General features: G+C 41.7%; 1 protein-coding gene across 2 annotated transcripts; it reads left to right on the plus strand.

The window, feature by feature from the left end:
- The first annotated feature begins 581 nt into the window (after positions 1–581).
- Positions 582–20,257, plus strand: LOC306829584 (ras-GEF domain-containing family member 1C-like). Of its 2 annotated transcripts, none has more exons than XM_079352673.1 (14): positions 582–1,031; positions 12,742–12,957; positions 13,151–13,273; positions 13,463–13,600; positions 14,879–15,100; positions 16,170–16,244; positions 16,623–16,724; positions 17,259–17,361; positions 17,454–17,533; positions 17,624–17,719; positions 17,817–17,912; positions 18,007–18,130; positions 18,249–18,321; positions 18,407–20,257. In XM_079352673.1, exons 2-14 carry the CDS (start codon positions 12,748–12,750, stop codon positions 18,429–18,431), a joined length of 1,467 nt encoding a protein of 488 aa, XP_079208799.1. In that variant the 5' UTR covers positions 582–1,031; positions 12,742–12,747; the 3' UTR covers positions 18,432–20,257. The 2 variants fall into 2 exon arrangements, with proteins under 2 accessions (XP_079208799.1, XP_079208800.1); XM_079352674.1 differs by having other exon boundaries at positions 16,626–16,724.
- The last annotated feature ends 1,326 nt before the right edge of the window (positions 20,258–21,583 follow it).

Below are 21,583 nucleotides of genomic sequence, written 5' to 3' on the forward strand. Positions count from 1 at the left end.
CTAGACTGACAGCCTGTGTGTATGAGGGTGAGAGAGAGAGAGAGAGAGAGAGAGAGAGAGAGAGAGAGAGAGAGAGAGAGAGAGAGAAAGAGAGTCTGCCGTTACTGGTCCAAGTCAGGTTTACCGGAAATAATTTGTCTTTCAAAATAAAAGGCGAGACGGTGTACTAATGTGAGCTACTTTGCTTTGAACCAATATGAAGAACAATTTTCAGAAAGAAAAGGCTTTGTTTTACGTTTTTTTAAAAGCCTCTATTAGAACTGGGGAAAGGTAAAGGGTCAGACATTTAGTCACCTCAGAAATCCTTAATGAGAGAACTTAGTTTTTTATAGCACTACAAAATTAAACATTCAAATGAAACATGAAGTCATTCAAAAAAAAAATCAACAATACCTTACCTACAATACCATCCGAGAGATAGGAATATATTCGTGTGTCTCTGGAGCCGTAAATATATTCTTGTTAGAAACATTTCCAAACAACACATATTTTGAAGATGACAACATGTTTGTGTTGTCATTATGATCCGATTTGGTCTCAGGGTTCCCTCTACGGCAAAATGCGGGTTCGTAAATCGTCAATGTCTTATTTTGACAACCGAAAGCGGAAGTAGAGTGCATTTATCAACTTGACTTGTGCGTGAGTAGTTCCCTCTTCTCATCTCAGTCTAAGCACTTGCTCCGAGGTCGTGTGGATGTGTTACACGGTCTACTGTGAGTCTCCGTGGTGCAGGACTGGACGCTCGCCACGCCTTCAGAGACACACTTTATCTTACGCTGTTCACCAGCATAAACCTCCACAGAGCCCGGACATTAAACCCGCTGCTACTATTAACAACAACAACCATTCTCTCCACTTTACATCCGTCAGGCTGAGCCACAGGAGTCCGGCTCCACTTCTCTCACTGATGGTAGTTGAAGAGGCTGCGTTGTAAACGCTTATTGATTTGGGAATATCTGGAGCGGCAGTTTGATCGATTTGACATCGGATAAAAGCAAGAAATCAAAGATGGGGATCAAGGTGTAGTGCTGGTGAGTAGAGTTTAAAGCAAGGTTACCCCACTACTGCTGTCATTTGCATTTTGAGATTTCGCTCACGCCCACAGTCTGTGCGCGTGCCTATGGTTGACTGCGTTTGTGTGTACTGTGTGTGTGTGTGTGTGTGTGTGTACACTGTGTGTGTGTGTGTGTACTGTGTGTGTTTGTAAGGTTTTAGACGTCTTTATAGCGACCTGCCAGCACAGCAGGCATGTCGTCACAGTTTGAACTTTGCGAGCAACAGTGATGACATCACGTTTCCTTATCTTGAAATACTGGAGCGCCGCGTGCATCACTTTACTACAATAAAAGCACCAGAGTCTGAGCCGTGAGTCAGCGGTGTCCTGGCTTTTTTTTTTTAAAGGGCGTGTGAGGGGGATTCAGATCATTTGGGGGAGCTGGAGTCACTGCGTCTTTAGCCTCTGACACATTGAAGGAAGAGAGTACAGGACTCATGCAAGGGATGTTGTTAAAATCCTCGCGGAGACAGACGGCACAGAGTGAACAGGTGTAGCCCTGGTGAAATTGTATTTCTCATTGAGATGAAAAGTGCATCATCCACTAAAGCATCCAAGAGGTGGTAAGCAGCCTTTCCCCATGGGCGATGTAGAAGCTTGCACAGCTCACTCATACAAACCCAAAGGATTTGTTATCTGCCTTTTGCAGCTTATTGAAAGGTGCATGAAAGCAACACCGGCTCCATCAGAAACCAGTTTGGTGGGGGGAGAGAAATTCTTGCTGAGGTTGTTGTTATTATCAGTAAAGCTGTTTCTCCTCCTGATGCTCACTCCCACGCCCTCAGCTCCGGTGTCCTCCACCACTGTGTCAGCCATCACTGCACCTCCCAGCCCCCAAGGATTGAAGCACTGGAGGGACATCACATTTCGTGACTCCGCTCTTTTGCTGTGGATCTGAAAGAAGCAATAGAAGCAACTTCACCTGCGTACCTCTTAACCCAAGATGTGGTGTTGCCCACCGCTTTGTTTTTATTTAGGTACCCTCTCTGCCTGTTTAGGAATCCACCCTGGGAAATTCTATTTGCTTGCTCTCACCTTGACTGGCAGTGTGTGCGTTTGCATGCCCAGAGTGGGGAAAAACAAACATTTGTTCCTCCTTTGTGCTTGCTGCTTCAGAGGTTCCTTTGTGAAAAGACAAAACGCTATGAATCAATCATTTGACTGTCTTCCTTGAGATAAGCTTTCATCCCTGTTCCATAACCAGCGCCCTTTGACTTTGTCCTCTTGTGATCAGGACCCTGTGTAGCAATTTGCTTCACCTCTTCTTTAAGCTCATCTATGCTTGTTGAAGCTTTGCTGCCAGTTAGCAAAACAATATTTTTGTTTAGAAATGACAGCCTGCTTTAACAGTACAGTAGACAGGGGGCTGTACAGGCATGAGTCACGAGAGTTACGGGTCTGTCAAAAGTCTGCAGGTACAGACCCACCACAGCACATGTTCCCTCCAATCCAGGCCAAGTCTGGAGAGAATAACAGGTGTGCTGTTAATTAGGGCAGCGTTTGGTCTGACGTGACACAAAGAGAGGCGCATTCCCAGAGAGTTAGGCCGATCATTCAGAGGAGGCTGTGAGAGAGAGAGAGAGAGAGAGGGAGAGAGAGGGAGAGAGAGAGAGGGAGAGAGAGAGAGAGAGAGAGAGAGAGAGAGAGGGTGCACGGTCTGTCTGGGGCGGGTCGACAAGGAGGTAAACACAGGAGCTGTTAGTCTGGTGGCAATGACAGCTTTATCACCACGACAAGGTTTGTGACTGTGTGTAAGGGGGAAGGGGTTTGTGTATGTGTGTGTATTTGTGTGTGTGTGTGTGTGTGTGTGTGTGTGTGTCATGCATCACACTATATTCTACTCTGCAGACATGACAGAATTCCACTACTGCTTTGTGACAGAGTGGTCAAAACAGGAATCTACTACATCAGCATGTGCACACAGAAAATACGGTTTATTTATAATGTGACTGTAAAACATGAATAAATCTTTATTTAAAAAAACCCAAAACAATTATTATTTTTTGAACATGCACGTTGTTTGTGATGCCTAAGCTACCTCTCTTTGAAGTCTTCACAGCCATTCCACTAGATTGTCAACTATCAACCTCAGCTATGGCAGGAGATGGATTGAAAATAGGGACAGGATACGGTGATGGCCTGTGTACCTGCCTGACGGGCCTTCGGATGTCCTTTGGCTACTCTGCAGCTTTGCCACTGACACCAGGATGATGAGAGCGATCTCGCTGACGGGCCGAGGCAGACAGGGTTCAAATGTAGAATCATTCTGTCACGGCCGGCTGCTCTGACAGAAGAAAAAGAGAGAGAGAGAGAGAGAGGAAAGGGGGGGGGGGGGGGGGGGGACGAGGGACTTTGATGGAATAAAAGAGAGAAGAAGGGGTGTTACTGTGGGAACTCAACAGGCATCTAATTACCTCCCAATAGGAGCCTTGACTCCATGGAAACGCTGTGTGCTCTGCGGTGCTGGTCTGAGCTTCCTCCACATGGCGTGCATGCTGTCATTCAGCCAGTTATTGACAGCTTGTATTTATGTACCAGCCGAGGTCAAAAAAGTAATGATATATGAGTAGATCCCTGGTGTTTTCAATAAACCACTGGAGAAAACACATAATACAGCATCAGATATAGGCTCCACAGTATATTTACATTTTTATCAGAACTTCATTTGGTGTATCATGCTTTAGAAACCGTCCAGTTACCATGAAACGGGTGTATATACAGTGGATATATATATATATATATAAGTAAGTAAGTAAGTAAAATTTATTTATATAGCACTTTTCGCAGGCAGGGGCCACAAAGTGCTTCACAAACAGGGTTTAAAACATCACAAGCAACAAACAGACAGTACAGAGATCATAGCAGCCCTAAAAGAGACCAACCAAAAGCCTGGACAAATAAAAACGTCCCCAGTTGACTCTTGAAAGTGTCGGAGTCACATTGAACGAGCATCCAATAGGCCGACGTGGATTGATGTCTCGGAGGTAGTGTCCGTGTTGCGGAGCGGGACTGGACGAAGGCACATCCAGGGTTCAGTTCATTGCAGCACACTTTAGAAACAACATTTTCGTCTTTTGTCTTGGTATAGAACCTCAGCATTTTATTCTTATCATCTTCTATGAGAGCCGCTGGAATTTACTCCTGGCTATCTATCAAATAAGCTCAAAACACTAAAATGGCACTATGTGATAAGACGTGGCAGGTGGAGACTGAGTTAATAATGTGACTGACTTAAAGGGATACTTCACCCATTTGCATGAAGCTGTGTATCATTAGAAACATGGTAGTAGTGTTGAATGGTCGTGAATCCAACCCTCATTTTGCCCTGAGACGAGAAAAATGTGTTTTTCTTTGCCTGGAAGTTTTCTCCATGTGATGCAATATGACACTTTTTGCATCACATGAAGAAAAAATGGGTGAAGTATCCCTTTAAGAGCTTAGACCAGATTGACTTGCTGTCATAATTCCAGTTTAAGGATCGGAGTTTACTAACGAATTCAATGTACAGAGTGTGTTGGTGGAGGTTTAAATAGATAGATATTGATGCCAGCATTAGGCCTACGCCCGATGGTAAATTCCCCCGACAAACTGTTAACAGCAGACTGTTGTTGCAGGAAACCGTTGCCAAGTATTGATGAAATGAGTCATCACAAATAAAAGACAACACATAGAAAGAGAGAATGCATCAGGAATCACTTGTGCCACCTGAACTCGTGAATTACATTTCAGCAAATGTTTCATTTCACAAGTATGACGTGTTCATCTCCAAAAATCTCCAATTATCAACATGGAACACGTGAGGCGTGGAGTCTGACCTTTTTCTGAATTATATCAGAATACTTGAGGCATGAGTTGTGAACACAACTCTCTGTGACATCTCACAACAGCAATTAACACACTTTGACTTAGTACATCAGCAGTGACACATCACTCCGCCTCTGTCCATGCAGGTCCTAATTGGGCTAATAGATGCACTCTAATAGGGCAGGAAGACGACATGAGGAAATTTGTAACGTCTGGATATTAGATTTGCATCTGTTTTAGTCTCGCTTGTTATTTTGCGATGGTTATTGTGCAGATTTGACTGAGAGTAATACAGTGCTTAGTGAGTGATTGGATGAATAGCTGGATTTTAAAAAGAGCTGAAGGACCGTTGAGGTTGTTGCACATCGGCATTGTTTCATTCAGCCTTTCTGTCTAGATTCTCTTAATCACTCCTCTCTGTTCTTCCTTTCCATTTTCTTCCATTTGCTTGGGGCGCTGGTAATTCTTCATAAGTGGCACTTGAGGCAAAATTATTCCTGTTTAGAGACAAAAAAAAAATCACTTGTCCGATTCCCCTCAGAGGAGAGTTGCATCAAGAATAGTTGTAAATTTGAGTACTATGAATAATACATGACTGTTTTTTAAAGCATTATGACCATCATGAATGACAGATTTAGGGCACTAAAGCCCACTTAGCGCCAATCTGTGCTCAACTCCAATTATCTCTCTGCAGCATGATAGATTGCCCAGATGCATCACATGTCACAGACCTTCAATTCATATTCGGAGGCCATTTTCATCCACCCTGAACAGGGGGCAATTGACTCAGAAGTGTATTTTGTGGATAATGGTGCTCAACCTTTAAAGTTGATCTCAAAGCACAGACCATCTCTCATGCTTGTGTGCAATGATTGATGCCATTTAAATATATTCAAATATAATCCCTGTACTGGTTTGGCTTCAGGGAGGAAAGTATGCCGTTTATGTCGTGCAACATAGTCTTTGCTTAGTTGTTTTATGGAATTGCAGAAAACAACTGAAGCACATCTGCACCTCTTGGACAACAGCGGAACAGATGTTTGTATTCAGGAAGAGAATGACTTCACTTGGACGTTGATGCACTTTGACTCTGTAAACCTTTTTGCAAGCAAGCACGCACACACACACACACAGACACACAAACAAACACAAACACATGCATGCACACAACTGTGTCCAAACTCGCTCAGGAATGAGGGTGGCTGCAGACATGCACAGGGTGTGTTTGCAGAGACGAATCCCGAGGGAGCCTTACATCAGGCATGATGGAACGTTTGGAGTGTAACAGGTGCCTGGATGTCAATATTAACAGTAGATCGAGATACAAAGACATCTGGGAAGTTTGTCCCCGTTGAGTGTGAATGCGTTTCCCATCCTCTGTTGTCTCATACCACGGAGTGAAGCTGGGGGAATGGGTGTGAACTTGGAATGCCTCAACAGTAACTCAATCCTGTGTTTGGCTGCTGTGTGGGTGCAAGTGTGCATGCATGTGTTTTCAAGACACAATGAGCTCATTTGTCTTCTACTGCCCTCCTCCCTAAATACACACACACACACACACACACACACACACTCGTCATCAACCAACAGTGGTGCACCGGTTTGCTTTCTTTGTGTGTGGTGACATATGTGTGGTATTTTGCGTACTCTCTCTTGTCGGCAGTGCCAAGCAGTCGCTGTGCAGCTCAGCGGCCACATTGGCTCAGCCCGTGGACTTCGGCATTCAGTCTAGGCGCCAATACACACTTGGGCTCCTGTAGAGACTGGGGATGATGGCAGAGGCAGAGGGCCAAAAAGCATCCCATGCCAGCAGCTCCCACTGGGAGAGCAGGCTGCTGCAGGGCCATCTGTATAGGTGTCCTGACTGAAAAAGTAGGACGTGGAACGGGAGACAACGGAGGAGGGGAGGAGAAGAAGGGACACTTTGCAGGGGAGACGGAACTGAGTGGCTGGATAACAAAGAGGTGTTTACCTTCTTTCAAGCCCCCCCCCCGCCTATCATGAGAATTCTCTATTATTTTCTCCAGTCGAATCATTTCAGCTTTCAAAGAACACTGTGGGAAATTTAGGCCAACGCTTCAATACTCTGAGGTTCACAAAACAGTGTCAGGACCGAAAATATGCCAGGATCGTCTTCTTTTAGAACTCAGTCCCAAGAAAATAAGTGAAATTTGGAAACTGTATTGTGTTAAAGGAGTGACGTGGATCCCTAAAGCAGAAGTGAAGTGTTGTAGGATGTAAATGAGTCTGTGTTTGCAAAGGGACAGAGGGGTTTAGTGGGTCCATGCCTGCATACTCCCCCGGGGGGAATATCGCCCTCTAACTCCCCTTTGGTCTTCTGGTTTTTCTGTCTTGTTCCTTTATTCATCACACTTCTGGGAGGCAGGGGAAGCATTCTTTTTTTCTTCCTCAGTAGCTTTTTTAAGCTCCCTTTAACTGTGATCTCTGACACCAGGAAGGAACAACAGAAACAAAACAAAGTGTTGCTGCAATACCCACACCGGATGTTTGAGTGGTGCACCTCTAAGCTTTGTTTCTTAGTATTGGTATGTGGCGTCCTTTCTGAAAAACCACTGCATTTAGACAATACTGTGTTTAGTTATCAGCATTGAGCCTTACTTAGGACAGCATTACAAAATGTGGCAAAATATTGTTTTAATTCAACATTTTGTGATTTCTAGGGAAGCAAAGGGAATTGACCTACTCAATGCTCTTTATCCACCATAACCCCTGATTTGTGTTAGCATTTCATTAAAAACGATAAATACAAATTAAACAATTTTGTTTAACAATTTAAATTAACAATTTTTGTTTTTTGTGGATTCTTGCTTCTCTCGGACCTCAAAAAATGCACAAAGCTAAGATGCAATTATTACATGTCGGTACAAAATTGGGTTAGTTTGGAAATTCATAGTAGAAAATGCTCTGGGTAATATCAGTATTTCAACTCCAGGGATGATATGAGTATTTGAAATGTACATGTGGGAAATACAGCTCCTTCTTGTCCAAACTCAGAAACGAAGACTTTTTTCCTTTTTAAGCATCCTTATGAGATTGATCTAGAGAATAGTTCTGCTGCTTGAAAAACCACAAGGCTCTGTATCAAAGTTGGCGGTGTCCTTAACTTTCATCGGGGTGATGATGAATCAAAGTCAACTGTAACAGATTAGATGAATATTATATAGTTTCTCTATGGAGGACTTTTTATTTAAGCACAGTTTCAGAACAACAACAACAATGGGCCCTTAGTGACTTTAGATCCATGTGAATCGTGAGAAGACCCCCTAATCGACACCTTTGACTCTTTGATGACAGAATTCAGGACGTGGTTTGATTCGTTCTGAAGAAGCCTCTTTAATCTAAAGGGAAATCACTCTGTAGTGCTGATTGTCATCATCCATTAACTCTCGGGTGTCGGGACAGATTTTTCTATGTCACCATCACAAACACACGCCTTGTTAGTAATTTAATCTAGCTAAACAGGTTCTACAGAGACGGAGATTGAAATGGCTGCAAGAAAACAGAGATTAACACAGTTATGGAGCTGTTTGACAGCTTAACGCTGCTCCGCCGTGTCAGGAATGTCATTGTTTCATCAACACACACCACAGACACACATAAACTCAGAGCAAGACCGTCAAGGGTGCTGATAAAGGCTGTGCGTCTCCAGACACTGCCATTCTGTTAATTGTGATAGAACAAAACAGGCGGATCCCCTGATAGCAACGATAACAGCCTGACAGAATCACAACATATACAAACATCGACACACACACACACACACACACACACACACACATATGCACACACTGAAGGAGAGCCATGAACAATGACACCCCCCCAGCTGTCTAGACAGAGTGCATGGCTGCCGTTGGCGAGCTGCTGGAGATCTCAGAGGGGATTAGAGCACAGACTACACTCACCTGTTCTTAGCTGCTTGTTTCTCAATGTGCTTTTTCATGCAGCGTTGATGCAATGTGACAGGCCCAGAGGGACCTGGGTGTATCATGAGGCATGCAAACAAGCAAGACAAGGAGTACAGCTGTGGATAACTTCTTGGTGACCTAGTACAGGAAGAAGTGTTAGGGGAAGATTGTAAGATAAGTGTTCATAAAAAGAACATGACTTTGAAGAAGTGTCCAGATTAGTTTGTATTTTCCAGTCATAAGACTTGTGTGTTTAAAATAAAAACAAACATATGAATAATTTTTCTGTTCACAAGATGTGTTGAGTTACAATGGATGGAAAAATGACCAATTTGCTGATGACCAAGTCACTGAAGTTAACTTTCCTAACAACACACCTCCTGAGCTCTCAGAGCAATACACACACACACACACACACACACACACACACACACACACACACACACACACACACACACACACACACACATACATGTGTGTGTGTGTGTATATATGGTTATATGTCAAGGATACAGGCGGTCTTCTTTTCCTTGTCAACACTCATTAACACTGACAGCTCAGCCGGAGATTGGCGTGTGTTTTCCTAGTAGCTAATGTAGCCTGGAGCCTCTGGCCTCAGTGAAGAAGAGCAGAACACAGAGGTCTGATTACTCTTCTGTTTTTGACTTACTACTTCAACAGCTCCATAATGCCTCGAATGACATCACTTCAGGTAGTTTATCAGAATTAGAGCAGCTCCTTCTGGAGCTCAAAGGCTTTATCCAACATTTGTTTACATGAAGTATAGACCAGTTAACAACTTTATAAACCAGTTGCTTTTTCCCACATTGCCTCCCAAAATCTTCAGAATGTGTGGCAAATTCAGTGTGGCCTTTTACTGTAATTGTCACGTTTGACCTGATAAGTCAACGACTGGTTGAAGATTCATGAATCAACCATGCACCATTATCTGTCAGTGTATTCTTTGTGGCACATGATGAGTAGAGCTGAGTGTTTCACATACTAACACTGATGAATGTTTGATCGTAAGACCTGCACGTCTATGGAGGAATCACCTGACTGACATCTGCTCGCATGCTGCAGACTGTGAGGTATCGACCGACGCAGACGCGGAGCTGTGATGAAATGATGAATCAGAGCCACAGAAATGCCGGAGGGCTGAAGCAGTATTTTCGAGGAGAAAGCAACCGGGAGGAATAAGGAAAGTGAAGATTATCGCAGGCGATAGAGGAAGTCATTGCTAGTGCAAGCACGTAGTATAAAACTCTCAGTCGTTCCCGTACATAAATGAATACAAACACCCCGTCAGACGTGTGTGTGTGTGAGTTTGTATGCATATGATGACTCACAGATAAACTCCTGGATTAAGTCTTTTAGAGCAAAGCAGACTTTGTTATTTCTATCATGCAGGAAGTTCCAAAATGCCCTTCTACTGCATCTCTGTTTTAATTTCTTCTTTGTGGGTGAATGCAAGAACAACAAGGACTTGTCCCGTTTTTAATCACCAATAATGAAAGAAAAAAAACATTTTAAATGCTCTGAAAAATAATTTTGTAGTATTTAAGGCAGAAAATAGTGTAATATTTTAAAGTGTAAGTAAAAGTTAGTAGGGTTAGATAAGCTTTAATTTAACCCTTTAGAAGGAGTGGATGTGGAAATGTCCTGACTTCTGTGATACAGTCATTTAAATTTCGGGTGCCAGATATTTTACCTGGGGGGAAAAAAAAAAAGACAAGAAAAAAAGAACCCTTGTAACAGATTTGTCTGCCAACTTGACTCATGCCTCATCACATCATGATTCCAAACCGAGGCGCTTGTAACCTGAATGAGGGTAATGTGGACAGACGTTCCAAAGGCGAAGAAGTGGGATAAAAGACACGGCTAACAGCAGGTGAATGTTGGACAAGGCTGAAAATAAGTTAAAGATGAAGCACGAGAGGAGTTTCAGCTGACACCAAATTGCAGTGAATTAATAAAAAGTACATTAATATATAAAGCTTTATTGCAGACACAGGTCCATATCATACACATACATAATAGATAGTATAAAAAGGAGATACATTAATCATGCAGTTTACTTTATTAGGGGGCGATTTAACATGTCAGATATGAAGACAGTTGTCTTACGGAATATGAATTATCGTAGAATATTGTTATCCTGGGCCAAGTAATGTTTATCATATCACATCTCACATCATCAAAGCCCCCCCCCCCCCGTCCACTGTGCTTCTGGCAGTGCGTTACCGTGTCTAGGTGTTGTGTGAGGGACAAGGAGCAACAAAGAAGAGCAAAGCCCTGCAAACAGCAAACGTAAGACATGAGCTGCTCTTCTGTAATCAGTCTGAGCTTGACCTTTCACACCAGGGACTCGTGACATGGTTTATCCAGGTGGCTGACGTGGGTGGGGGAAGGGAACCTGAAGGTCATCAGAGGATGAAACCAGTGCTGGACAATTCTTAGGTTTCTTCCAGGGATGGATGATAGCTGGTCCTATAAAGCCTACTGTTACTCTATTATAGCGTTGAAGTTGTTTGTTGTGCTGGGCCTGCAAATAGGGGAGGAATATGGCGTGCTTACACGTGAAATAACTTCCTATGTGTTGCTCAAGGTCTGGCTGTCAGCAAGTGTTTCAGCTACTTTTCTTGTGACTCCTTCAGGCAGAGAGGCTTTGTGCTGTTGTACATGCCGGTAGGCATGGAGAGACGGTGGTTATCCTTGGTGATGATGGGAGATTCAGCTAGATGTAGCCACAAGGGTTTAGTCTGTGAGAGAGGCAGTACACAGAAATCTAGTAGAAACTTCCATTTGATGTAACCAATATTTGTATCTCCTCTATCTTTGTCTCTTTATCTGTGTAGCTATTCTTTCATCTAAGTTGCATGTAGATAACATTAAGGTGATGATGAGTGATGATAATTGCACCCTGAGGATCATAATGTCCTCTTTATCTGTAGTATCTCTGCTCGAGTGCACATCATAGTAAGTGTTTCTTTCCACCGCTGCCGCAGCGAGCATCCATTGAGAGGAGCATGTTCAATTTTTAAAACGAGTAACCCAAAGCCTTTATAAAGTGAAAGAAATACGGGACACGATCACTTTCAGGCAACAACTGCCTCCTCTGTGACTGAGTGACCCACTTCCCCCCTTCTTTCATGTCAATGTGGGCTACCAGGACAGCTGTTGGGGTGTGCTCTGTACCCCCCTATGATGTCATCAGGTCATCAAATAGAAAACATGAGAAACAACAGAGATTATACACAGCAAAAGTCTAAAACTTGGACAAATCAGTGAACGTGAGAGAAACTAAAAAAGAAAAATGCTTTCAGTTTGTTTGGTATTTATTTTGTTACATACAAATATACCAGCCCACGAATAACACAATAAAGATAATGACGATTCCCCTACTGAAACATAGCTTACAGTCTCATCTAGTGGACATTTACTGAAACAGAAATACAAAAATAACAATAAACTTTATTTTCAAGCTCAGTAAATCACAGGAAATACAAGGTCTTTCTTTTGTGGAACACCATTAAACCTGTATATATACCACATTTTTAAAAGCCTGAACATCAAACATTTCAAACAACAACGTTTCTTCACACTATGTCACAGTTTGTTATTAATTAGGGGTTAATACTGTGCCAACAGGCTGTGCTTATAAATGATGAACAATCGGTGCTAAGCTTCATGAGTACTATACTCTACGTTAAAAGAAGAAATTGATACCAGATAATGATGTGGATAAATATGGAGTGTTTAATGATAACTCTCCTAAAACATCTTTTAGCTTTCCAAGCCAAGAATAGAACAGAGTGAGACTGAAATCTGTTTCAAATCAACTTTTTTCTATCCTAATCATGTTCTTAAATTTCCTTTTCTTGAAACTATACCGTGAACTTCTTCCTCATTCTATCTATATTCTGCTGACTGTTGTGTTTTTTGTCTGTTTTTCAGAGAGGAATGCCCCAGACTGTGTGCTCAGGCACCATGTTCACCACTCCCAGTAGCTTCAGCCCACATCTGGCCTGTGCTGAGCCTGGGGAGGATGAGGAGGCCCCGCAAGAGGGCCAAGAACCAGGGGCCTGCCTGGCCGATGGGCCCCCGATCACTTCCGCCTCCCTTGACACTCTGATCCAGAACCTGGCCCCCACTGCCGATTACTACCCCGAGGTAAATGATAATACAGAATTCTCAGTCAGACAGTAGATTTAAGTTGAAGTGTGAGTGAAAGTTCAGTCTGTGAGATCGTTAGCCTCATGTGTCTGTTTAAATTGCTTCTCTGCATCCTTTATTCAAAGGAAGCCTCAGTATGTTTTATTATTCGTCAGTGTCTCAGTGAGTGTCTCTCCATGTCCTTTGACAGAAAGCCTATGTGTTTACTTTCCTGCTGAGCGCACGTCTATTCATCCCGCCTCCCGAGCTGCTGGCCAGGGTATGTGAGCTGTGCATCAAGCAGCAGCAGCTGGATCAGAGCCCATTGGATACGGTGAGTGCTGTGACTCATGTAAACACACGACTCCTGTATGAAAATGCACATGCTAATGTATTCACACAGGCACAACAAAAATACTTGTAGTCTGCATATAAGCAACCACTTTTTTAGTAATCATTTTGTTTTGCTGAGGTAGCTATAAATGTGAACCATACTGTACTTTACCCATCTCTGTGACAACAGGCAAAAGTGCGCAAGTTTGGTCCCAAGTTCCTGCAGCTGCTGACAGAGTGGACTGAAACGTTCCCATCCGACTTCAGGGATGAGAAGATGGTGGGACACCTTAAAGACTTCATCCACCGGATAGCTCAATGTGATGAGGTACACTGAAGACAGCCAAATGACCACAGTTAAGCCTTCCTTACTGAAGACAGGAATTAGTTTTCACTAATGTATGATATGCTGGTGCGTGTCCTTCTTCATTCAATTTGTGATGACTTGTAAGATCATTATGATAAACACTGAGAATTTACCATTGTGGCTGTTTATAAGCTGCTGTGACTTGCAGTGTATCCGTAGTGAGAAATGCTCTGATGGGGAAAAAAATTCAATTATCATCACTGACAGTGTAGCAGGGTGATGGAAGGAGTCAGAGTGTCAGTGCTGGGTGAGTAACCACAGCTCTGTGTTACACAATCTTGCATTACTGGAGAGGAGAGGAAACAAGGATGTTAGAGGAGTGGCACTATCTGCAGCCTCGCGGGGGAAAAACAGAGGAGGGGAGATGGATGGAGAAAACAGGAGGGGGATGGGATGCAGGGGCAGAGAGAGTAGAAGAGCAAAGGAGGAGAGGAGGGTGATGGAATCGAGGAAGAGGAGGTGAAGAGAGGACAAAAAGAGGGGATGGTGGCAGGCAGTGATGAATGTGCTGCTATTTACAGATTGCTGTCTACAGGATAGGGTGTGTGTGCGTGTTTGTGCATGTATGTGTGAGCTGTAGCTCCAGGTCATTTGTAAGACAGTGACCCAACGGCCTCGATGACCAGTCGTTTGCGGGGAAACACACATTCCTGAACACAACACACACTACATTGCTGGTGCTGCTGTCCCGCGAAAACACTTTTTTTTTTTTTCTTATTTGAAATTATGATCTTTATGTTGGGGCCCAATAAATTGCAAAAATATCAATTCATGTCAGAATCGATTACTGCTGTGCAAAAACAACCTTTTGTTTGTTAAGATTAGAGATTAAAGGTTGATGATGCAGCAGCCAGCCACACAGTGAAACGAGTAGTATGAAGTAAACCTTTGGAAAAAGAAGAATATTTAACTAGAGTACCTAAAGATAGGTTTTGACTGCAGCTCAGATCATTTCTCATTATATGATCAGGCTGTGCAGGAGTGAAATGTTTCTGTATGGAATATAAACAAATCTGCTTAGACTTGCCTGTGACCTATTAAGGATGTTATATAGCTAATGCACAATCACATTGTAATTAAATTTGAATCATATTTACATGAAGTACGATGGTGAAGTATTGCAGCCCTGGCAGCCAAGAAGTTCTTTTCATTCATGCGTATTACTGGTCTGAGATGCATAAATAAATTATTCATACACAAGACATTATTGACAGCTCTGCTCTCCTCTCCTCTCAACAGGCATATTGGAAAACCCTGAACCAGGTGCTGCAGAAGCTCAGCCAGCGGCTGGCCCTGATTAGCCAGGGGGAAGAGAGCGTCGTCAAGGTCTCCCTCAACGCCTCCTCCATCTCTGACAAGCTGGTGGCCTTCAAAACCAAGCCTCCGCCCATCCAGAAGGACATGCTCTCCATCTGCAACGACCCGTACACACTGGCACAGCAGCTCACCCACGTGGAGCTGGTGAGAAGAGGGAGAGGAAGGGAAGTGAAGTGGGGGTTAGACAGAGGTCAGGGTAAGACTAGATAACAAGGATGGACAAGAGTAGCTGAAAGAATGGATGATTTGGACAAGAAGAAGGAGGAGCACACGAGGATGGGTGAAGACATAGTCTAAATGAGGGACATAACAATGGACAATAAGACATTAAACAAAGAGATAACATGGATAGAGAAAAAAAGACGAATATGGGAGTTGATGTTTTGATGTTGTAGCATGAAGCTAACTGTTTTATAACCTTGATCCTTACTTATCAGTCAGAACAGTGATAAGTGGCCTTCACAGAGTGTAATATGAAGAGAATAATGCATTGACACATACATGGACAAAGCATCTCTGCAGCATCCCTCACATTGCATGCATGAAGACTTCAGTCTATTCATGAGTGTCTTGATGTGAGCACGTGTATCTGGGGGTGGTTGTGTGTGTGTGTGTGTGTGTGTGTGTGTGTGTGTGTGTGTATGCCTGAGTAAGCTTGTACCCTTGTCTAAGCTGTGACATCACCCCCAGAAGTCAGAGATGTGCCTGAGGCTTCAAACATAGGGGATAAAAAACCACTGTGGATATATATGTGACCTGACAGCTTCACACTCTGTAACAAACCGCACACACAAACTCGAGAGAGATACGAAGACAGACATTTACAGTGCTTACAGACAAAACTTGTTCCTTCTTCAGTTAAGCAACGTTCTTGTTCTTGTTAGAAGAATTACATGCTTTGTTTTGCTTTTGGTCACTATGCATGGTTTTTGTGTCTTTCTGTGTGCACAACACTGATTTTGTGTGTAACAGGGCTTTAAATGTCTCTACTGAGTCATTTTGATTTGCACATGCATACGATAGCACAGCCGTCTTTTAATAGAACTGAACTTCATCACAAGTGACCCTGTGAGGAAATATGACTCCAATGAGTCACATCAATGACTCATTACTTCTCCTTATCAATTGCCATCCATTGCTGAAATGAAAGGATCATTAATGGGACTGTCCTCATCAATGTTTGTCTGTGATTGTTTGTGTTTGTGTTTTCCAGGAACATTTGAGACATATTGGACCTGAGGAGTTCGTACAAGCCTTTGTTCAGAAGGACCCACTAGATGGAACCCAGGTAAACTTTTATAATTCGGGGTGTGACTTTGCTGAAGAAATTAACATGTGTAATCTACAAAACTTGTCAAGCTCAATTTTTTGACACATCAGTCAAAAAGGTCACAATATAAAGCTGCTTTCTTACTCTGTTCTCATTTTATTTTAATTTAGAGTGTGCCCTTTTGACTCATTTCCTCTCCACCCCTCTGGTTTTTCCTCCTGCTCTCCATTGATTGTGTTATTTCTGCTTCCAGCTCACTATCTTTTGTCTTTCACACTCACACAGCGGGTCAGCCTGTAGATAGGAAGCTAATTACGATCAGAGGAATTCCCTATAGTGGCACTTCCTGTACTGACTTGTGGGTTTGTGCATGTGTTCATGTTTCTGTGTCATCAGCAGCCGTGCTTCAGCGACCAGAAGAAGAAAACCACCAACCTGGAGGCATATGTCAGGTGGTTCAACAGACTGTGTTACCTGGTGGCTACTGAGATATGCATGGTGAGTGGCAAATGTTGGTACTCCAGCTGCTCATTTATTCTAACTTTAGACTTTCATAGTAAACAAAAAATGTGCCAAAAATGAGACAAAGTCTCCAATTTAAATGTGTATTCTGTTAACAAATAGAACAGACACTGTTCAATAATCATGTCGTAAATTAAGAACTAGACAGAGAGAATTTCCATAAAATGTTGTCATTTAGGAAGATATATGCTAAGATTCATACTTCAATTAATTCAAACTTAATTGGTCATTTATTTCTATGTTTCGGATGATGATGATGATCTAGCTACTGAAACACTTGGCACTGTATTGGTATTCCGTTTGTAAACAACTAAAGGTGCACTGCACAAAGCCAGTCTTTTTGTTACAGAGTGTTGCTGCCCCTGGTGGTTCCTTTTCGTAACTGCTATAACAAAGAGGGAATTTTCATGACTAGTGTTAATATTTGAGCCCAGATATCTGTGAATGAACATGGATTTTAAATAATTGATAAACTCAAGCTAATATGAAATGAAAACATTTTGTTTGCAGCCTGCAAAGAAGAAGCAAAGGGCAACAGTGATAGAGTTCTTCATTGATGTTGCCAGGGAGTGTTTCAACATTGGAAACTTTAATTCCCTCATGGCAATCATCTGTAAGTCTGATTTTGCAATTTGTATTATAAAAAAGAATTCTGCTTCAATGCTGCTGCTAATAGTCAAATGTCTCATATGTCTCCTCCTGCAGCTGGTATGAACATGAGTCCTGTGTCACGGCTGAAGAAGACTTGGAGCAAAGCCAAGACTGCAAAGTTCTTCATACTTGAGGTAAACTCAATCCAAAGGTTAATTGTGAGGTACTAGACAGGTACAGACTTGATGTTGACTGAGTTTTCCTGTTGCCATTTGCTTTGACAGCATCAGATGGATCCTACTGGGAACTTTTATAACTACAGGACAGCCCTGAAGGGGGCCGCCCATCGCTCGCGAACTGCCAACAGCAACAGAGAAAGAGTAGGCCCATGCTGTTTTTCTTTTCAAAGCAAGATGAGCTCAATTCAACCCATTCAACCCAACTTTTAATTTTCCTGCCTGTGTGTTGTGTCTTCAGATCGTAATTCCCTTCTTCAGTCTGCTTATTAAGGACATTTACTTCCTGAATGAAGGATGTGCAAATCGGCTGCCCAACGGACACGTCAACTTTGAGGTGAGCCAATTCTTAGTCTCCTCATCTTGTGTCCTCTCTTACTTAAATAAACATCACCAAAAGAGTGTTTTTTTTATTTTCTTTTATTTCAAAGAAATTTGTGGAGTTGGCGCGGCAGGTTGGGGAGTTCATGACATGGAAACAGGTGGAGTGTCCATTTGAGGAGGATCGGGCCATCCTGCACTACCTCCACACTGCTCCAATCTTTAGCGAAGATGGTGAGAATCTGTGTTTATTTTGTAAATACTAGTCTATACAGGTATTTAGGATCATTCGCTCATTCCAACCAATCCTCCCCAGCTTGTTCATGCTTTTTCATGTCTCTTTCTTCCTCAGGGCTCTACCTGGCATCCTATGAGAGTGAGAGTCCAGAGAATCAGGTAGAGAAGGACAGGTGGAAAGCACTCAGGTAAGAATGATAACACATTATAATACTATTGAGTGCAAATCAACACAAAGTCTGTCATCAACATCTCATATCTTCCCTCTATCAGGTCAAATGTTCTGGCAAAGACATGAGGCCGTGATGGCAGCTAACCCTCCAACCAGCGAGGGACCGTGTTCTAGTTGCACTAAAATGAACTGTGAAGGAACCTAGCTGGTACTTAGGTGTTTTTTTTTATGAGGAAAGGATGAAAAAAAGGAACAAGATGAACAGGATTCATCAAGAAGTGTTTTGAGAGTAAAAAAGACCACATCTTTAAAAAGGGAATTTAAAAAGTGAAGCTATGGAAAGTGGATCAAAATGCCTTTACAGCATATGAACTGTTTAGGTAGAGTATGTTTGGAGAGGGGTCCAGCCTCTTCTGTAACCCCTCCCATAATGTGTGTTTACTCTGTGAAGATATGTTTACTACTATAGAGAGTACAGTAACAGGGAAAACAACTTTCTAAAATGAAATTCATACAGATGCTATTGTGGTTGTTTTTTTTTGTATTTGTTCCTCTTCTCTATTCTCTCTCTTTCCCTTTTATTCTTAAACGTTGTCTAGGTATTTATTTTAACTTGATTTCCTATATGTGTAATGTACTGTAAGGAAACTAACCATGATGTGAAGGGCGCTGGCTAGCCCATTATTAACTTTTATAGGTCTACTGAAGGATCCTGGGAAGCTAAAAGAGAACACGCCTTGAGCATTTTACCAGTTCACCTCACGTGTACTTCTGTGTTTGAGTGTTTGTGATCCAGATGTTCATGCATTTAATGTCTGTTCAGATTGTCATTGTCATGTTTTGCATGAGAATGACTGGAAAAGACTGTTCACGTCTTTTTTTTCATTATTTATTGTATTGTTTTTCTTGGAAAGTGTTGGACTGGGAATTTGAACCGTTTAAAGTGTTTACTCCTTTCTACAGTTATTGTGCCATCAATGCAAAACAACTACAGTATAGCTTAAGAGTGACAGGGCCAGGTGTAGATTGTGTACAGGTGACATTTACCCCTCATCTTTCTGCTCTTCAGGAAGTTTTCTCTGACTGACGTTCAGTTGTCTGATATATTTATGGAGATTTCTGTGCTGACAGATGTATAGTTTTTATTGTTACTTTCCTCTACTGAATATGAAGTCTAATGGCATGCAATGACAGGTGATTTAACAGGGGCATAAAAGTATCCACCTTGTAAAGCAAACTGCTGCAGCAGGAACTTTGCAGTGCAGATGAAAGACAATGGTGATTTGGATTTTGTCTTAATCTTGATTAAAGAGAGAAACTTGTGCCATATGAATCATGATAATTCAGGTTCCTCTGACTTGAAATGTGTTGTTTGTCGTTTTGTGGAATCGTCACTCTGCAGCTCTGTTTTTGGCAGTTTTGTTGTGATTCAGGGGGGAGGGGCTGTGTAAGGAGGGGAGGTGCACTGGGGACGGGAACTATGTAATTATAAGCTTTTATGAAAACAGTCTTATTGAGTTTGCTATGATTGATTGATGTCAGTGTTTTCTCTTAAGAAGCACCTTTCCCTCCCAGTAACAGACTGACTTTAACTCGACCTCCTCATTTGCCATCAGTAAACTTGCTTTTCCTGTAACTCATTCCCCCTGATAAGTTAAATATAGTCATACCTGCCATCCAAGCTCGAGACATGTTTTAATAAAACATTGCTTGTGTTAAACGTGTGTATTCAATGACAATCTACTTTACATCACTTCTGCCCTTCTGAATTGTGCCACTGCCATTTACCAACCTTTGATTAAACATATTTCTGTGAGCATTCAAAGGAGTAGAATGCATTGTGTTTTTCATGGTTAAAGAGGCCAAACAGAAACACGTTTTGGTTTTAACATCACTGCTTCATTTATGACTGGTTCTTAAAAAAGCCTTTAATAAAATTTGACCATGCTGAACTGATTGTATGATGTCCTATTTGTCTTGATGTGTGCTTTACAGTGACTCACAAAGAATCAGGGCATTAGTGATTCCTGACCATTAATCCCTTTAAATTATTTACATGTGATGTTTGTATTATTATTACCAAAAGAAAACTCGGAAATCAATGTAAATGAATAAGCTAAGTACACAATTTCCTCTGCAGTCCAGACATAATCTCAAGAAGAGTCATCGCCGATAAATTTAAAAACAAGACACAAATCAAAACCATGCCATAAACATTGTTTTTGACAAGACTGCAGCAATTCTTCTTAGATTTTTTTTCTTTAATTGATCAATTATGATACTGCAGGCAAAACATTTTGTATTTCTCTAAATGTTTGATCAAACTTCACCAATTTTGTGAGTGATTTTAAATGAACTTTCTAAATATTAAATATCCATAGGTGCAGGTCTTAAAGCTGATATCTCAAAAGCTAACAGTGCTATAGTTTTCAAACTTGGCCATATGGTTACTGTTCGTCCTCTCAGTATACTCATAAATGATCCTGTAGCGCCACCATCTGGTCAGTTATCAATTTTGCATTCAAGGCTCATAACTTGGTTACCATTAGCCTTAGGAAAGTACTAATGCTGATTATATGCTGTGCTGCAAGCTTTATTCAATTTGGAAGTTAAATACTTCTCTATGTTATTCGAACTCTTTATTCTTTATTATTCCTCTTTATTGTTATTATATTAATATTCCTCCTATTCGGTTTGTGCTAGAAACATGGTTCCAACTGGAAATGGTAGAGCTTGCTGCAGCGATGTGCGCTATTACTCATAGTAATGCTATGATGGTACAGTGATTTTATATGAAATGTAAAAATATGAATGGAAACCTGTTGGACGCATTTTTTAATATATTTTTGAATAATAACGTTTAACATACTTTACACGTGTTTTTATGGGCCACATATATGAAGAGTGTGAAGAGGTGCATTTATTTTTTCCCCACAGTCAGTCAACCTATACTATAATACGTTATAATAGAAACCTAAATTTCCCTATCCTTGCCTGTTCTGTTGTAATTGGCTGAATAAGATTGTTAAAATATCTCTTTATATTCTAAAATTTATTTGCATTAAGTTACCATATTTCAGATCTATATTAACAAATCCATTTAACTAATTCATAAGTGACATTTGCACATGCTTAATACAATAAAAAGCCTGGTTAAGATATCAGTCTCCAATGCTTAACACTTGCACCGTCTCCAAATATGATCCAATTGCATCAATTAAAGAAACTCCTGAAACATGCAAAACGGCAACCTCTTCATCGAGTGCTCACAGGCCATC

Source organism: Symphodus melops (assembly GCF_947650265.1).
Source record: "Symphodus melops genome assembly, chromosome: 9".
NCBI lineage: Eukaryota > Metazoa > Chordata > Actinopteri > Labriformes > Labridae > Symphodus > Symphodus melops.

Bases quoted from the DNA above. Each gene is read 5' to 3' on its own strand.
- LOC306829584 (XM_079352673.1), top strand. From the start codon at position 12,748: ATGCCCCAGACTGTGTGCTCAGGCACCATGTTCACCACTCCCAGTAGC. The intron at 13,601-14,878 runs GTACACTGAAGA...TCCTCTCAACAG, and splicing joins GGATAGCTCAATGTGATGAG to GCATATTGGAAAACCCTGAA. The intron at 15,101-16,169 runs GTGAGAAGAGGG...TGTGTTTTCCAG, and splicing joins AGCTCACCCACGTGGAGCTG to GAACATTTGAGACATATTGG.